Consider the following 16,962-nt stretch of genomic DNA (forward strand, 5'->3'; position numbering starts at 1 on the left):
GCCCTCCCGAATGCAAAGAAACAGAATCCTGACAGAGGGGCCGCAGGCAGCGCTAGACAAGCGTGGGAGGAGAGCGTGGGCGGCCGTGCGGACCGGCTGGTCAAAAGCCACTCAGAAGCCAAACTCCTTGTCTTAACTGTGGAGGCTGTAAGAGTAAGATACTCAGCAACTTGCTCCTACTGCGGCTAGGGGCGGCCACGTGACAAAAGCCACAAAAAATGAGACTACAGAGAAGTCACTGAGCGGGCATCTCTTCCCAAATGACAACAGCTCCGTGAGAAGGCCTTTGGCCCTAGTGCCCTCTTCCTGCCAGGAACGTGGCTGTGATTCCTGGAGATGCTAGAGCCACCTTGGTTCCCTGGGGGCGCAATCTAGGATTGCAAACAGGCCCACAGAAGGAACCTGGCTCGCTGAGGACACAGGAGAGCCGTCACCCCGGCCCCGGACTGTCTGTGCTCAGGCTTCCTGGTGAGTGAAAATCGTCACAAGCGTGCGTTTGGGTTTTGGTTACCTGCAGCTACGCACAAGCTTAGCTCTTCGGCAAAATTAATCCGGCTTCCCCCTCCACGCGTTTTGACCCAAAGTGGTGCGTCCGTCTGCGTTATTTCCAGATCGCTACGTCTGGTAAGCAAATGTTTACGCACCTTCACCATCACCTCGCAATTATTCTGAAATATCAGGAGAAGGGAAGGGGGCACATGTCTCTTCTCCAAGAGGAAGAAAGTTCTAGCTCACAGTAGGTTTCCTGCCGCAGATGGCAGGGGAGGGCTGCCTGGAGAAGCAGATGAGAGAGAGATGGCGTCCCTCCTTATCAGCTGCAGAACCTCAGTCCCGGACGGCAGATGGAAATCCAGAAGAGAGAACGGCTGCCCGTCAAGTTCCCAACCTCGACCAGGCAAAGACTACAAATGCCGGGCCTTAACGGGAGGAGACATGGCAAATACCATTCGCTCTACAAATCCCTTCTCTTGCCCTTGAGCGTTAGGTCCAAGATCTTCCGCCTTACCTTTCACTGAAGAAACAAAATGGGCTGAATTTGAGCAACATGGCCATCCCAAGGAAGGCTTATAAACAAAGACAGAGGGGCGCCTGGGTGGCGCAGTCGGTTAAGCGTCCGACTTCAGCCAGGTCACGATCTCGCGGTCCGTGAGTTCGAGCCCCGCGTCGGGCTCTGGGCTGATGGCTCAGAGCCTGGAGCCTGCTTCCAATTCTGTGTCTCCCTCTCTCTCTGCCCCTCCCCCGTTCATGCTCTGTCTCTCTCTGTCCCAAAAATAAATAAAAACGTTGAAAAAAATAAAAAATAAAAAACAGAGTATTATTCATTCTTCTTCCCATGTCCTTCCTGATACGGTACTTTGCTGGCTACGGCAGCTCACAAACATACCAACCGTCAAGGTCCGCCGGCATTTTCCAAAGGGTTGGAAGAGAATGGGGAACACTTGATGAGAAGCTAGGAATTCCACTAATTTCATGCCCCTCCACAAGAAAAGAATTCAAGCATAAAGAGAAGAATGGGTCTCTGTGAAGGAGTGGCAAAATGCTCAGGCAAGTTTCTTGGTCTCAAGTTCACAAAGTCCAGATCAATCATTAGCTGTTGTGGACCCGCAGTCTAGACCATTTCTCTAAAACATAAAGAGAATTCCCAGCCGAGCAATCACCCAGTACACAGCTTTATGGCCGACAAGCACCCTACGGGCTCAGAAAGCAGCAGTACAGACGTAGAGCATTTCACACACTCAGGTCCCGTGATGCTCCGAGGAAAATCCCTCAATCCGAGACTTCAGGGTTCACGAAGGACATCAAAACGTGAATTCTGCCCACAGAAGCCGAAGCCAAGTAAGTAAGAAACACTGCAGGGTTGACAAACAGTATTTATGGATATAAACTGATAAACGCTATTAGTTTTTTTTTTTTTTAAGTTAATTTATTTTTGACAGAGAGTGAGCAAGTGTGCACGTGTTCATGGGAAGGGCAGAGACAGAGAGGGAGAGAGAGAATCCGAAGCAGGCTATGTGCTGTCAGTGCAGAGCCCAACGTGGGGCTCAATCTCATGAACCAGGAGATCATGACTTGAGCTGAGATCAAGAGTCAGATGCTTAACTGACTGAGCCCCCCAGGAACCCCTCTTTCTCTCTCTTTTTTTTTTAAAGGTTATTTATTTTGTGTGTGTATGTGTGTGTGAGAGGGAGGGAGGGAGGGAGGGAGGGAGAGAGAGAGCGTGCGCGCATGAGTGGGGGAAGGGCAGAAAGAGAATCCCAAGCAGGCTCCGTGCTGTCAGCATAGAGCCTGACACGGGGCTTGATGTCACAAACCATGAGATCGTGACCCAAGCCATAATCAAGAGTCAGATGCTTAACTGACTGAGCCACCCAGCTGCCCTGATAACTACTATTAGTAAAGCAACATTTAATGGATAAAAAATACTGGAACAGAGCAAATGAGTTAAATAGAACTTTACATCAGAATAGTTTCCAATAACCGAGAACCAGAAGTGTCTTACTCATCCAGACTGACTTTTAAGTGAGCAGGAATCCCTCTTCTTGCTCCCAACCAAACAGAGCCCCAGCTTAAAACAGGGCATTCACGGGGCGCCTGGGTGGCTCAGTCAGTTAGGCATCCGACTTCAGCTCAGGTCACGATCTCGCAGTCTGTGAGTTCGAGCCCCGTGTCGGGCTCTGTGCTGACGGCTCAGAGCCTGGAGCCCATTTCAGATTTTGTGTCTCCCTCTCTCTCTGTCCCTCCCCCGTTCATGCTCTGTCTCTCTCTGTCTCAAAAATAAATAAACGTTAAAAAAAAAAACAAAAAAAACAAAAAAACAAAAAAATACAGGGCATTCACCAATTACTTAGGCAGTACTTTTAAAAACAGAACTTCCAGAACCCACAGCAAGTTACGGATCCACATGCTAACTGCTCAAACGCACAAACTTAAAGGCTCAGGACGCCAGAAAAAAATAATCAAGGTGAAAAAGAGATCAAAGCATTTCCATTTCCTTCAAAATTTCACAAGTCTGTGTGGCAGGTAGGGCAGGGCGACCTCTCAGAATGGAGCGTAGACGAGGCTCGCGACGGGCCCGCAGCGCCGCCTTACCTAGCACGTTTCCTGGAGGCACCTCCACTAGGCCTTCCAGCTCCCTCCCCATCAGGAGATACAGGTTTTCCAGAGTGCAGCACGCCATGTGGGGGACCGGGGGGAGGTCGTCCAGTGGGGTGGAGAAGCCTGACGGCACCTGGCCAAAGAGAAACGATGGGAGAGAAGTTAGGAGACGTAAAATAGAAACGTAGTTCGTGCCGATAAGGTTACGTTGATCCACAGGGGAGATGGTGCGGTCATGTCACATCAACCTGAAGCCCGGAAATCTGAAGTGATAGAAAGTATGCCACGCTTTATGAAAAAATCTAAATTTCTCAAGTATTTAAAAACTGTCAAGAAAGGGACACAGTCATCAGTTTTACGACTAAGTAATATAAATTCTGTGACCTAGTACCGCCACATTAGCCAAAACACAAAAATCCCCACAGCCCCTGGCCAGTATTTACGGGAACCGTGCCACACACCAGTCCTGGTACCACTGTGCTATTACTTCCACACTTTTTACCACTTAAAATTGTTTTAATCTAAGGGCACCTGGGTGGCTCAGTCAGTTGAGCGTCCGACTTTGGCTCAAGTCACGGTCTCACGGTCTGTGGGTTCGAGCCCTGCGTCGGGTTCTGTGCCGACGGCTCAGAGCCTGGAGCCTGCTTCGGGTTCTGTGTCTCCCTCTCTCTCTGCCCCTCCCTGGCTCGTGCTCTGTCTCTCTCTGTCTCTCAAGAATAAAATAAACATTAAAAAAATTGTTTTAATCTCATCATAATGCCCTGCAAGCACTCGGCAAGAGCAGGTGCTGGTACTGAGTTACACAAGGAAATGACCAAGCGGGAGAGCAGCCAGTGATAAAACACCACGAAAATGGCCAAACATGGCTATTACATGCTATGCTGTTAATCTGGAAGGCCGTGAATACCGGGGACACTGATGAGAAGACGGAGCAAGTTACCGCAGGGATATGCTGCAGGGATAACAGATTTATGTGCTCACCTCATATCATATTTGATCTTAAGTTTTGTCAAGAATTATTCAGTATTCAAGACAGTATCATTCAGCGACCTCCATATAAGTGCAAGTACCCTAAAGGCCTTTAAATCAACCAGCTAACCTTTGGTACCCACAGGCCCAAGGCACCGTGCTACTGCTGTCTATGAAAAGAAAAAATGTTAAGTTACAGCATATACAAAGATAACTAACATCACAAACAGAGTGAGTGACAAAAAAGCACTACAGGCAAGTAAATTCACAGACACTCAGAGGAGGGAGAAGCTATTGCGTTAGGGTGAACTTGGAAACCCCATGAAAATGTGGGCCTTTCGGGCGCATGCTATGTTTAAATGTACATGTTCTGATTCAATGACAGCTCTGCAGGATAGCTCTAAAGACAAATTGGAAAGAAATTTTAAAAAGGATTAAATTGGAAGACAAAAAAATTATCTATAGATAATATAATCATCCAGTTAGAACCAGCTACAGATAAATGATAATTAGTAAGACACTGTGAGCAAGGTGGCTAGACATAAGATAATTATACGAAAGTTAGCTGTCCCGGGGCGCCTGGGTGGCGCAGTCGGTTAAGCGTCTGACTTCAGCCAGGTCACGATCTCGCGGTCCGTGAGTTCGAGCCCCGCGTCAGGCTCTGGGCTGATGGCTCAGAGCCTGGAGCCTGTTTCCGATTCTGTGTCTCCCTCTCTGCCCCTCCCCCGTTCATGCTCTGTCTCTCTCTGTCCCAAAAAATAAATAAACATTGAAAAAAAAAAAATTAAAAAAAAAAAAAAATAAGAAAGTTAGCTGTCCCTACATCAGCAAGAGAAAAAATACATTTTTTTAAACAGTAACTTTTAGAACGGCAACAAAATATAAGATAGCTGGGAAGAAGTCTAACAAAGTGATTAAGTATCTTTATGGATAAAATTGTAAAACTTTAGTGAAAAACATTTAAAATAACCTAAATAAACAGGTAGGTATGCCTGATAGATTCACAGATAGATTCTATATTACAAACGGTTGACTCGTACCAAACACATGTACTGATTTAAAGCAATCGGTCTCTCAAAGGAGCTTCTCGTGGAACCTGTCAAGCCGACCATCAACTTTATATGGAAGAGTAAAGAGTTAGCAATAAGCAAGGCACTCACAAAGACAGACACGGTAGAGGGCACAGCCTTTGATATATCAAAACATTTAGAAGTGAAGTCAGCACTCAACAGACACGGTGACACACAAACAGAGAAAGTGAAGTCTGTTCGTCCAGAAACAGACCAAGGCGCAAACGAAACGCGACTTAGGACAGATGGCAGAGCGGTGGGTCGAGATGGACATTCATGAATCGTATTAGGACAACTGGTGTTTGTATGGGGACAAAAACAAAACTGGATCCCTTCCTCATAGAATATATAAATACTGAACCAAACATTTAAACGTGAAAGGCAAAACATAAACCTTAGAAGGAAACACAGGCAAAAATTGGGCTTCCGTGTGGTCATAATTTAAATTTTCTTAAACAAGATACAAAAACCAAAACTCATAATGGAAAAGACTGGTAAATTCCACCACATTAAAACTAAGAACTTCTTTATATTAAAATGTACTAACAGAACATGTAACAAGTACTGAGCTGGAGAAGAAATCTGCAAAACTTAGGACTGACAAGAAATTAGCATTCAGCTTCTACAAAGAACATCTAAAAACCAGTATTAAAAATATATCCAGCACGAGTGAAAAATATGCAAATGACCCAAAGATATCTCCACAGGAAAAGGCACGAATGACCAATAAACATATTAAAAGGATAATGAAGAAAATGTGGATTAAAACCACTTGAACGGACCAGGTCATCTACATCTGACTGGCAAAAATTAAGACCCTGACAACAGCACATTTTGGGGACGATGTGGAAATGGAGCTGGTGACACACGGGACGCTCCTCTGGAGGACGATCTGGAATTAACCAGGTAGCTGGAGATGTACAGATCCTGTTACCCAGAGGATCCCTCTAAGGGTGTATTCCCGAGAACTTCTCACAAATGTGCCTAAGGAAATATGTACGAAAGTATTCCAGGTAGCATTGTTTAGATGAGCCAAAGATGAATGCAGCCCAAATACACAGTAACTGCAAAATGGAAACATAAAACGTTTGTCTACACAACGGAATACCACGCGGCAACGAACAACGAACGAAGTACAGGAACAGGTGTCGACTTAGATCCACCTCACAATGTTAGGTGAAAAAAACTGAGCTGTAGAAGAATACCGACAGTAAGATTCCATCTATACAAAATTCAAAAAGAAGAGATTTTTCTCAGTGCATATACAGGTCGTAAAACCACAAAAAAAAGAAAAAAAAAAGGCAAAAGAGTAGCAGACAGACTGACGGTGGTCTCCCCATGACTCCTGCTGCCTGGTGTTCACGCCTTGACGCAACCCCCTCCCCTGGGCGTGACCGGGGCCGGTGGCTCGCTCCTCACCAACAGCGTTCGGCAAAGGCGGCGGACGTCACTCTCATGCTTGCGTAACAGCACACAAGACCGTCTTGCTGATAAATTCAGCCTAGACTCTCCTTGCCAGCTGGAAGGGGCACCGCCAAGCCGGGACAGGCCAAATGACGGGAAACCGCAGGCGGCTTCTAGGCCAGAAAGAACGTGGAGCCCTCAGCCCTCAGGTACCGGGATGCGACTCGGCCAGCAACCCGAGCCACCCCGGGGGCAGACCCCTTCCCGGTTGAGCCTCCGGAGAACACGGTCTGGTCTACACTCCGGTGTGGACTCCCGCTCCACAGAAACACGGAGACCGTGGATTTGCTCCATCCGCGGTAGTCTGTAACAGGCAGGCTACCCGGCGGACAGGACCCCAAGTCCACGTGAGGTCTATCTCTGGGTGTGCGATACCCGTGACAGTTTAGAAAAGCAGGTGGGAAGGAGACCTTCCGGGGCTCCGGCCACCGGAGTTCGGAGTCCTCCGTGCGGTCAAGTCGTTCCGTCACTGCCCCTCGGGTGGTGGCACAGGACAAGTGGATTTCAGCCACCAGCCCCTCGAGAGCAGAGCTGCGCTCCACAGAGAAGATAAACTGGAGGGCTCGTGGACTTCGTAAAGCCCACTAACTCCGTGCCACGCCAAGTAACAAGTTTCTTCCTCACCTTGACGGTACAGAGAACAAAGAAGGAAGAAGACGGGCCACCACTCGAGCCTTACTGGTGAGTAACAAACCATCAACTACGTCTAAAGCAGCGTGTCAACGAGCGTAAACAACAGCGTGTCACATGAGCCCCCGTCCCCACGCCCGCTGCCGCGCTCCCTCTTGCCAAAGCACGACATGCCACAGCCCGTCGAGGGCCGCTCAGCAGAGTCATCGCCAAGGATTAAACAGCTAAAACTGACGGAACAGAGCACTCTAGGCAAGGCAAGTTGACGGCAGACCCTCCCCCTGCCCCTCTGTCTCCGCCGCGGCCGAGTCCGCAGCTTCCCTGCTCTCCCCGCAAGGAGAGGACCGTGCGCTCTTCTGCTCGTGAGGCAGTGACTCTTACAAGCTCTCGCGGCTCCTTGCTGATCCTGACTCACCGTCTGCACCTCTGGCATCCTCATCATCCTGCGACCTTCACGATTTAACTACGATGTGTACGCTCTGCTTACGTCCAAAAGTGACCTGAGGTCACTCAAGCCCGTGGAGTTTTCTGCCCTTCGGCTCAGGTGTACGTAACTGGATGCTGGCTGTTCACCTGCTTACAGACCTTCCTGATCAATTTCTGGGCTCCACCTGCCGTGCCGTGACCGTGACCGCGGCCTGTCACCTGCTCACTGCCCCTCCCCTTGGCCTGAGACCCCTCGTTTTTGAATCTCCGTATTTCATGAAGTCCTGCCGCTGCCGTGGCCCCCGCATGACAGCTGTTCTTAACCAGCCCTTTCCTCTGGCCTTGGAAAGCCTCACAGTTAAATAAGGCCTGAAAACTGAGTTCACATACTGGTTCAGTTTTCCAAATGCCACTGAGACAGATTTACCAAATGTTACCAAAGCAATATTAAGAGGAGATATATGGATTCATTTGAACATGCCTTTCTAGAGACAAAATAAACCTACCAATCAGGTAATCTCAACCAATACAGAAACATTTAAGAACCGTGAAACAATATACTAACGTCTTGAGGGCGCTAGGGTGGCTCAGTCGGTTAAGTGCCTGACTTGATTTCATCTCAGGTCACGATCTCACGGTTCATGAGTTCGAGCCTCGCATGGGGCTCCTCACACTCCCTCTCTCTCTGCCCCTCCTGCTCACACACTCTCTCTCTCAAAATAAACTTAAAACAAAACACATTTACAGTGACATTTTATTTCTAATTCTTACCCGCCGCAAAAACTCAACGGGGCTGTATTTGGGTCCCAAGACAAACATTTTCTTTCCTCTTCGAGCCACACCACTGAACACTCGAGCAAAAGCAACGAAAGATTCGTGGTTGCTTCCTTCTTCGGGCTGAGGTTTAAGGGTCTTACCCTCCACCTGGTGCTCATCACCTGCCAGAAACGAAAGGACAATGAATGCCACGAGTGCTCCCTCCAGTCCAGGAGATGCCTAAAAACACACAGCAGACGGTGAATAAGAGACATGTGGCCCAGTTTCAGGAAAGAAACACCAAGAATGACAGAACACTGATTAAAGCTACAGTTAAAGCCAAGCTCCAGAGTCAGGGGAGGAGCGTCCTAAGTTAAAACAACTGTTTCGCACCAAACCTATTTAGGGACAGCTGTACCTTTCGTCTCTTCTCCCTTTGGACTTGTTTCCGGGGCACCGCCGTCTTCCAGGGGCTCCACAGACGCCGGCCCCTGCGTCGCTGCGAGCTTCTCTGCATGCCTCTGTCTTGCACGCTCACGCCGCTGTGCAATTTCTTCTTGTGTGAGAGGTCTACAGGAGGTCACAGACAGGTTAACACCTGGCAACACCAGCACCTCTGGGTCCGCTCGCGCAGGGAAAGGGCAACGGTCAGCAGGGCCAGATAAGACGGCGACGGGTCCCAAGCCCCTTCCAGGCACGGTCTCTGCGAGCTCTCCCCCCGCAGTAGCGATGTCTTCTCTACAATGCCGCGTGAGCTACTCTGAGCTCACGAACAGACACACAAGAGTCCACGGCCCCACACACGGCCACACGCCACGGCACGGAGCCTGACCCTGATGCCCACCTTTTTCTATGAGGCAAACAACGAGGACAGGCCGGAAACGAGTGAGATACCAGGGCTCAGAACACCCCTGCTGAGAAGCAAGCATAAGGCCTTGGCAAAAAATGGAGGTGTGGGGGCACCTAGGTGGCTCAGTCGGTCGAGCTTCTGACTTTGGCTCAGGTCATGATCTCGCAGTTCATGAGTTCAAGACCCACATCGGGTTCTATGCTACTGGTGCAGTGCCTGCTTTGAATCCTCTGTCTCCCTCTCTCTCTGCCCCTCCCCAACTCATGCACTCCCTCTCTCAAAAATAAAGTCTTTTAAAAAATTGAGGTTTTCCCCACAAATACCTAAGAATATATGTTCACGAGTGTGAAGGTTCCTCAAAACTTTTAAAATAGACCTACCCTATGACCCAGCAATAGCACTGCTAGGAATTTACCTAAGGGATACAGGAACGCTGATGCACAAGGGCACTTGTACCCCAATGTTTAGAGCAGCACTTTCAACAATAGCCAAATTATGGAAAGAGCCAAAATGTCCATCAACTGACGAATGGATAAAGATGTGGTTTACATATACAATGGAATACTACTTGGCAATGAGAAAGAATGAAATCCTGCCATTTGTAGCAATGTGGATGGAACTGGAGGGTATTCTGCTGAGTGATATAAGTCAGGCAGAGAAAGACTGATACCATATGTTTTCATTCATATGTAGATTTTGAGAAAAATCTCTGAGGAAGAAGACCAGGGGGGAGGGGAGGGAGGAAAAAAAGTTACAGAGAGGGAGGGAAGCAAACCCTAAGAGACCCCTAAGGACTGAGAACATACTAAGGGTAGACAGGGGGTGGGGGAGAGGGGAAAGTGGGTGATGGGCAGGGAGGGGGCACTTGTTGGGATGAGCACTGGGTGCTGTATGGAAACCAATTTGACGATAAATTATATTTAATATATATAAAAAAAGAATACATGTTCACAAAGAACCTGGGTCCAAGAGGAAGGGTTTAGGGTCAGGCTGAACGCTGGAAATTCAGCTGGACTAAAAGGTCAAACTGTGATTATCAGCCGTTGCGTTGGACCCAAGTACCAGCACAGAAAAGGCGGTGTGTGGCCGTCTGTCTGTTGGGGGTTAGTCTTGGTTGGGGGAAGGGGAACGAGCTGTCTTCCTAAAGACTTACCCTCATGTCGATCGGGCCACAGTGAGGGTCTTAGAAAAGGGAGCGCTAAGTTGAATAAAAATGCACACTGTTGGGGAGCTTCGGTTTGGAAGGCAGAAGCAAGCAGGTGCACGGATTCCCAGAACGAGGCTCCTCACCCGCGTGTGGGCCTGCGCAGACCCGCCTGCACCTCAGCCCCGGCACAAGGCAAGACCAACCGCCTCCCTGAGGCCGGCGGGACGACAGTGTCTTAGCCCCGGACTCTGGGGCTAAGCGTCCAGACACTCCGGCCGGTGCTCTGGTCCTAACTGGACACTCCAGCTCTGGAAGCTGCCCACTCTGCGTGGTCCTGTCCCTCTGCGCCTCCCTCCTGTGTGTGGTCCTGTCCCTATGCGCCTCCCTTCTGCTGTTCCTCCCCATGATTTCTGCTTTTCTCCTTGACCGCTGTCCTGACACCTGACAGGTGGTCTCATCCCCACGCTGCCATGCCACTCTCCCCTCCGCTCCCCTAAGCTCTGGAACCCGTTCAGATATCCGTTCTGAAAGTGCACCGTTCACGTGCATTCCACATGGCCACATACTCTCGGAGCTCCTATACCAGGGGCCTGAAACCTCTTCCTCCTTCTTACTTCATGTGAGCCAACCTGGAAGGGGACCGCCTACATCCCCGCTGCGGGCCAGTCAGGGAGGGAACCGCTTACATCACTGACTGTCCAGTGCTGTGTAGAAAGATTCCCACCTGCTAGACAAGGTCTCCCACCAGGACTGGGCGCTAGTCCTTCCTCCCTTTGCACCTCCCCCTCAAAATGGATGAGTCTGGTTCTAGGAGCTGTCCCCTTGCAGTCAGACCCATGTCCCTGTGGGGCTGTGTCACAGGTCACAAAAACATGAGCGGCCAAGAGCGGCGTGACCAGGGGTCACGAGGCAGCCAGAACTGGGGCTGGAGGCTTGCTTCCCCTGCAAGAGACCAGCCTCTCTTTCCAGGGAGCTCCACGTGTGAGAAGCCTGTTCAAGTACAGGATGGACTCTCCTTCCTTACAACTTCTAGCCACGGCTGCAGTCCTGTGCTCCGGAGCGACATCCAACAAATCCGCTCCCCCTTTCCTTTCGGTGGCCTGCACTCGGGCCCCTCTCCCCCTGCTCCGCTGCAAGCCAAAGCCTCCAGCTGTTTCTTCAGTCAGCCCCAGGATGACTTACCGTGTTTCAAGACTTTTGCTAAAACCTCTTACAAGAGTATCTGAGTTAAAAAAGAAATGCAAAATATAACGTTATTGTTAGAACAGGGAGGAAAAAAATATGAGACACCTATTTGCAGGTGAAGAGACACAGTCTGTTTCAACGGGCTTATCACCAGAATCTCGACGTTGTCTTAATCCCCCTACATGTATGATAGTACATATTTATTACAACAACTAAATGAAACAGACACCATCATCTCCAGTTTACAGCTGATACAGCAGAGGCTCAGGAAATTTAACCTGACCCAAAGTCACACAGAAAATAGAGGGAGGAGCCGAAATTCAAATCCAGCTCGGACTCCAAACCCTGTGTTCCTTATCCCCAGGATGTCTCCCCTTCAGAAGGAATTAAAGAGGATAAAATAATCATCACATTAAGCAGATGATGTTAGCTTTAGGTCAAAAGAAACATCCATTCACGTAAGTTACATCCTCATTCTACCTCAATTCACGACACGGTCGGGGAGCATTAGCATTTATATTCATCAAGTTAGCGCCAAACGTATGGACGCTTGCTCCCATCTGCGCACGTATCCGCCCGTCCAGGGAACACCTGCTCCGTGCCCGGCACTGCCGTGGGCCGGGACCGGTGTGCAGGGCAACAGCAGAGAGCCAGACAGAAATCAGCAAGGACTACACCCGGCACCCACTGCGTATCCAGCGTTTGTTGAGAACAAAGAGGAATTTATACGCAAGAAAGCTGAGTTCTACCAGCCAAGGAACAGCCGTGGGCGATGAGTTATTCAGGCTGTAGTTGACTAACTGTGGCTGACTCTTCCTGAAGGGACAGTAGTTACTAACATGAGATGGAAGAGAGCAGAGGTGAGCACGTTGACCCAAAGGTTGGGCAGGTGAACTGGTGGGGGGGCGGGGAAGGGAAGAGGCAGAAACACAAATCCATCCACCCTCCAGATTCCAAGCAGAATGCTCCTGCTCTGGCCTCTGTGACCCTGGTCAAGAGGGGGCTGGGGTGTCCGAGGACAGGCTGGAAGGCCGCTGCAGCTGGAACAGAGGCAGCTGAGAGGATGTGAAGCGACAAACCCAGAAGAGTGGCTTCTGGGGGCACCTGGGTGGCTCAGTCGGTTAAGTGTCCGACTTCGGCTCAGGTCGTGATCTCACAGTTTGTGAGTTCAAGCCCCGCATCGGGCTCTGTGCTGACAGTTCAGAGCCTAGAACCTGTTTCAGATTCTGTGTCTCCCTCTCTCTCTGCCTCATCTGCACTCATACTCTGTCTCTCTCAAAAAATGAATATTGTTTTTTAAAAAAGAAAAGAGTGACTTCTGTTTGAAGACAGCATCTTGTTAGAGAAAGAGCTGTTTCTCAAGAAGGAGGCAAAAGCAACAGATGCAGACATTCAGGGGGAGAAGAACGGCATAAAAAATTCCCAGTAAAGTGCTCCTGAGCACACATGTAGAGCACGTACGTGTTAGTAAGAACTTGTGATAGACTATGGCTGGGAACAGCAAAAACACAGTCCCAGAATCTAAGAGGGAAAAGGGCAGGGAAGCTGGATGGCCGCCGGCTTAGATTCAGGAGTGAAGGGTGAAGAGCCACACTAGGTGGAACTTTCCAGAACCCTCAGGGAGAAGCCGAGGACTGTGCCCAGCAACGCGCTCCTTCCCGCTCCCCACTCTGGCCTGGGCCTGCTCACCGGCTGCACAAAATGGTGGAAGAAACCACTTACTGTGATGTTTTGGAGGTCAAACCCAACGCCACTGGGAAGAATTATAAGAAACTGGCCCTGAAGCACCATCCTGGTAAGAACACAGGTTTCTCAAACTTCGGCAGAGCAAAGTGCTCTCTGCTACAGAGAGAGACTTGCAGGACAAAGGAGAACAGCGACTAAGGAAGGTGCAGCTGGGGGCTTCGGTCTCCCAGGGACATCTTTCCGGGGGAGGAGGAAGGGCGCTGGCAGGAAGGAGAGGTAAAAACACGCATCCACGCATCCGCTCCCAGGTATCTCAGAAGAGTGACGTAACGGTATGAGAGAGCCAGCTCTGCCAAAGAACAAACGTGGGGCCGGCTGGACAGAAGGCGCAGCGGTGTGCGGCCCGACTGCGGAGGACCTGGAACGCAGGCAAGGACTCAGAAGAGGGAGCCCGGAGCGGCTCAGTACATTCGGGGCACGTGGTGCGGTGCCGGGGCCGTGGGCCATGGATCCGCACTAGACGGATGTGAAAGCTGCAACAGAAGGAAGACAGCTCGAGAGAAGATTCTAGAAGTTCTCACTGCAAAGGTTATGAGGACAGCCGGAAGGTAACATTCCATGGCGAAGGGGACCAAGAACCAAGACTGGAGCCAGGAGACGTTACTATGGTTTTAGACCGCAAGGACCATGCAGTTTCTGCTCCGCAAGGACGCCTTCTCGTGTGGGGATGCGCAGCTGGCTGACACGCTGTGTGGCTCTCAAAGCCAGCGTCTGCTCGTGACAACTGAACCACCGTCCTGGCCTCTCACCCAGGCCACCGTCAAGCACAGACACGTCACATGTGTGACAAATGAAGTCCTGCCAATTTACCGTAGTCCATAGGAAAAGGGTCACCAGATCACTGAATTTAAGGTCAACTGTCCTCAGAATGGCTTTTTCTCTCCTGACAAACTCTTTGCTGGAAGGAAGCAGAAGAGGCTGAAGACACGCACCAGGCAGAGCCGGTGGCCTGTGACGCAAATCCCAAAGCGAGGCTGAGGGGCACCATCCTGGGGCGGCCCCTGCCTGACCTCCCACGGGGCCAGCGGACAGCACTCACTGCCGGGGTCCCGTGCAGACAGCGCGCAGAGGGGGGGAGAGTCACAGCTCACTACTCGCTGCTGCTTTTGGCTCAATATTTGACTACAGCAGCATTTTCAAAGTTAAACGAAGAACATACTCAAATGTAAGTGCTTGAGGGGCACCTGCGTGGCTCAGTCAGTTAAGGGTCCGACTTCGGCTCAGGTCATGATCTCTCGGTTCGTGTGCTTAAGCCCCGTGTAGGGCTCTGTGCTGACAGCTCGGAGCCCGGAGCCTGCTTCAGATTCTGTCTCTGTTTCTCCCTCTCTGCCCCTCCCCTGCTCGCATGCTTTCTCTCTCTCTCACATATAAATAAACATGAAAACAAATTTTTTTTTTTAATGTAAGTGCTTGAAAAGAAAAGAAAGAAAAGCCACAGTGGATGAGTCAGGCCAGACTCCACCCAGGGAGTGAAAGGCTGTCGCCTTTAAAGCGGACACACCTGGACTCAGACACTGTTGTGGCCTCCTTCCAGCTCTGTGACCTTGAGCGTGGAACTCAGTCTTCTTAAGGCGCCTGGCTTCTCTTGCAGGTACAAGAGAAACACTAACTTCTCCCACTGGAGAACTGCTGTCAGGTCCGCACGGCCCGTCAGCGGTGGGGCGCGAGTACTGTGAGAGCTCGGTGGGTGCGGTCAGTGAGCTGAGCGTCGTTATTTATAACACACAAGAACCAGACTTAAGATGCTCCCCGGTGTACTGGACGTTCTTAAGACGTCATGTTTATGGTACTTCTCTCGGGTTACTGGAAAAATGCCTACAAAGAATGGCCAGAGGAGATGCGGGTACTACACAAGAGGGGCTCCAGGCACCCACGTCAAGTTTTCGTTCCACACCCCGACATCACACGATGGAGCCCGGGGCAGGGGAGCCGGCCGGGAGGCGCCAGTAATCCCCCCAAGAACGGACCAGGATCTGAACTACAGGGGGAGGGAGCGGGGCCGGGAAGGAAAAACCCGGATGCTGTAGAACAGATTCTCCAAGACTCGGGGACCGTGCGAAATCATCCATCTCGGGAGGCCCCAACGCCCCACCTCCACGCAGATCAGCAGAGATGCTCACGCACTTATAAATCTCCACTGAGGTCGCCAGCCAGGCTTGGAGAACTTGCCGGATGCTCCCTAAAAATTACCCGTGGCTACGACTGTTACTATATTCTCCTTCGGACTTCACATCAATGCACACCAACCGTCCCGGAGCTGATCTCACCTCGCAGGGTGCACACCGTATGTTTCCACAGGGGAGGCTCACCAGCAGTCCGGGGCTGGGGAAGAAAAGCAGGGGCGCGCTCCGCCCACACCCCCTCTGGGCCACCCTGGGAACGTGACCCCCCCCCCCGCCCCACCCCCATCCTTACCTGGGCTTGTTCTGCGGCAAAGCCTTGGCATCAACGGCAAACATTTTGGAAACAAAGATGATGACGGGAGCAGTGTCTTCACTCCCACATTTCAGGAAAGCTACACAAACAGGGAGTGAAAATGTCACTCTTTTTCCCGTCAACCCTACACGGAGCTGAAGCCAGCAAAGCACCCCCCCACCCCCCACACCATAAGCCTCACAAATTCTTCCCTAGACCCAGTGAGCAAGGGGGAACACTGAGGAATGTTCCCATGTGTCAATAGTCAACAAGGTAGCTCATTAATAAAATACACACAACTTACACAAGTTAGAAAACGGAAGGGACTATCTTATCATAGCAGTAACAAAACCCTTAAAAATACTCAGTAGTATAACGTGTTAATTTCCCCTAAATCTACACAATCTAACACAATTTCCTATCAACGTATTGACACCTTTCTTTACCTCTTAGAGGTATAAAACCACTGATTAATTTTTTTAATGCTTATATTTATTTTGAGAGAGGGTGCATGAGCGGGGGGGGGGTGCACAAGCGGGAGGGAGGGGGGGGGAGGACACCAAGCAGGCTCCACACTGTCAGCACAGAACCCAATGTGGGGTCAAACCCACAAACCGTGAGATCATGACCTGAGCCATAATCAAGTGTCTTCCGGGATACTTAACTGAATCACCCGGGTGCCCTGATTAATTAAAAAAAAAAAAAAAGAAAGAAAATCACCCCACCAAAATAATGTGCACGTCAGTGAAAGAAGCCGACAGTAAACTTCAAGCAAGAACAAAGTCACAGGAAGTCAGAAGTGAACACACACCAGGCATGTCGCCTAGGGCACCGGGGCACAGCTGGGAGGAGCAGGGTGGCGGGTCTGGCCCGATCGCCCAGGCCGCACCGGGACAACACCGAAGGGAACCCAAGGCAGAAGCAGGGACCCCGGGGGGAAAAGCTGTCCTCTCAAGCAGGTGAGAGATCACCGTGCGGCCCAGGGAGGCAGATGCAGAAATGCCGAATGCCCCGCTCTGGACAGACTGCGGAGCAAGGCCACGCAGGGTGCGGAATCACACAGAGCCCGGATGACGGCCACGTGTGGGAGTGGGCGGGCGAATGAAGGGACCTCGTGGGACGGAACTCGGGGAGGCAGGCTTCGGGCGGCGGGAGGAAGCCCCGTGTGGGAGGTGGGGGGGGGGGGCGCGCCTGGGGCAGGCAAGCGG

At 50.7% G+C, this 16,962-nt stretch overlaps 1 protein-coding gene across 1 annotated transcript in view; it reads right to left on the reverse strand.

The window, feature by feature from the left end:
* The window catches only part of EFL1 (elongation factor like GTPase 1), a 94,433-nt gene that overhangs the window by 71,763 nt on the left and 5,708 nt on the right, over positions 1-16,962 (reverse strand). The window contains exons 5-8 of the mRNA XM_040493495.1: positions 15,755-15,854; positions 8,830-8,981; positions 8,427-8,593; positions 3,091-3,229 (exon numbers count right to left, since the gene is read on the reverse strand). Of these exons, the coding sequence (XP_040349429.1) occupies positions 3,091-3,229; positions 8,427-8,593; positions 8,830-8,981; positions 15,755-15,854 (558 nt within the window). The remainder of the gene's footprint in view (positions 1-3,090; positions 3,230-8,426; positions 8,594-8,829; positions 8,982-15,754; positions 15,855-16,962) is intronic.

This window comes from Herpailurus yagouaroundi, unplaced genomic scaffold (assembly GCF_014898765.1).
Source record: "Herpailurus yagouaroundi ecotype Mexico unplaced genomic scaffold, PumYag 185, whole genome shotgun sequence".
NCBI classification, from domain to species: domain Eukaryota; kingdom Metazoa; phylum Chordata; class Mammalia; order Carnivora; family Felidae; genus Herpailurus; species Herpailurus yagouaroundi.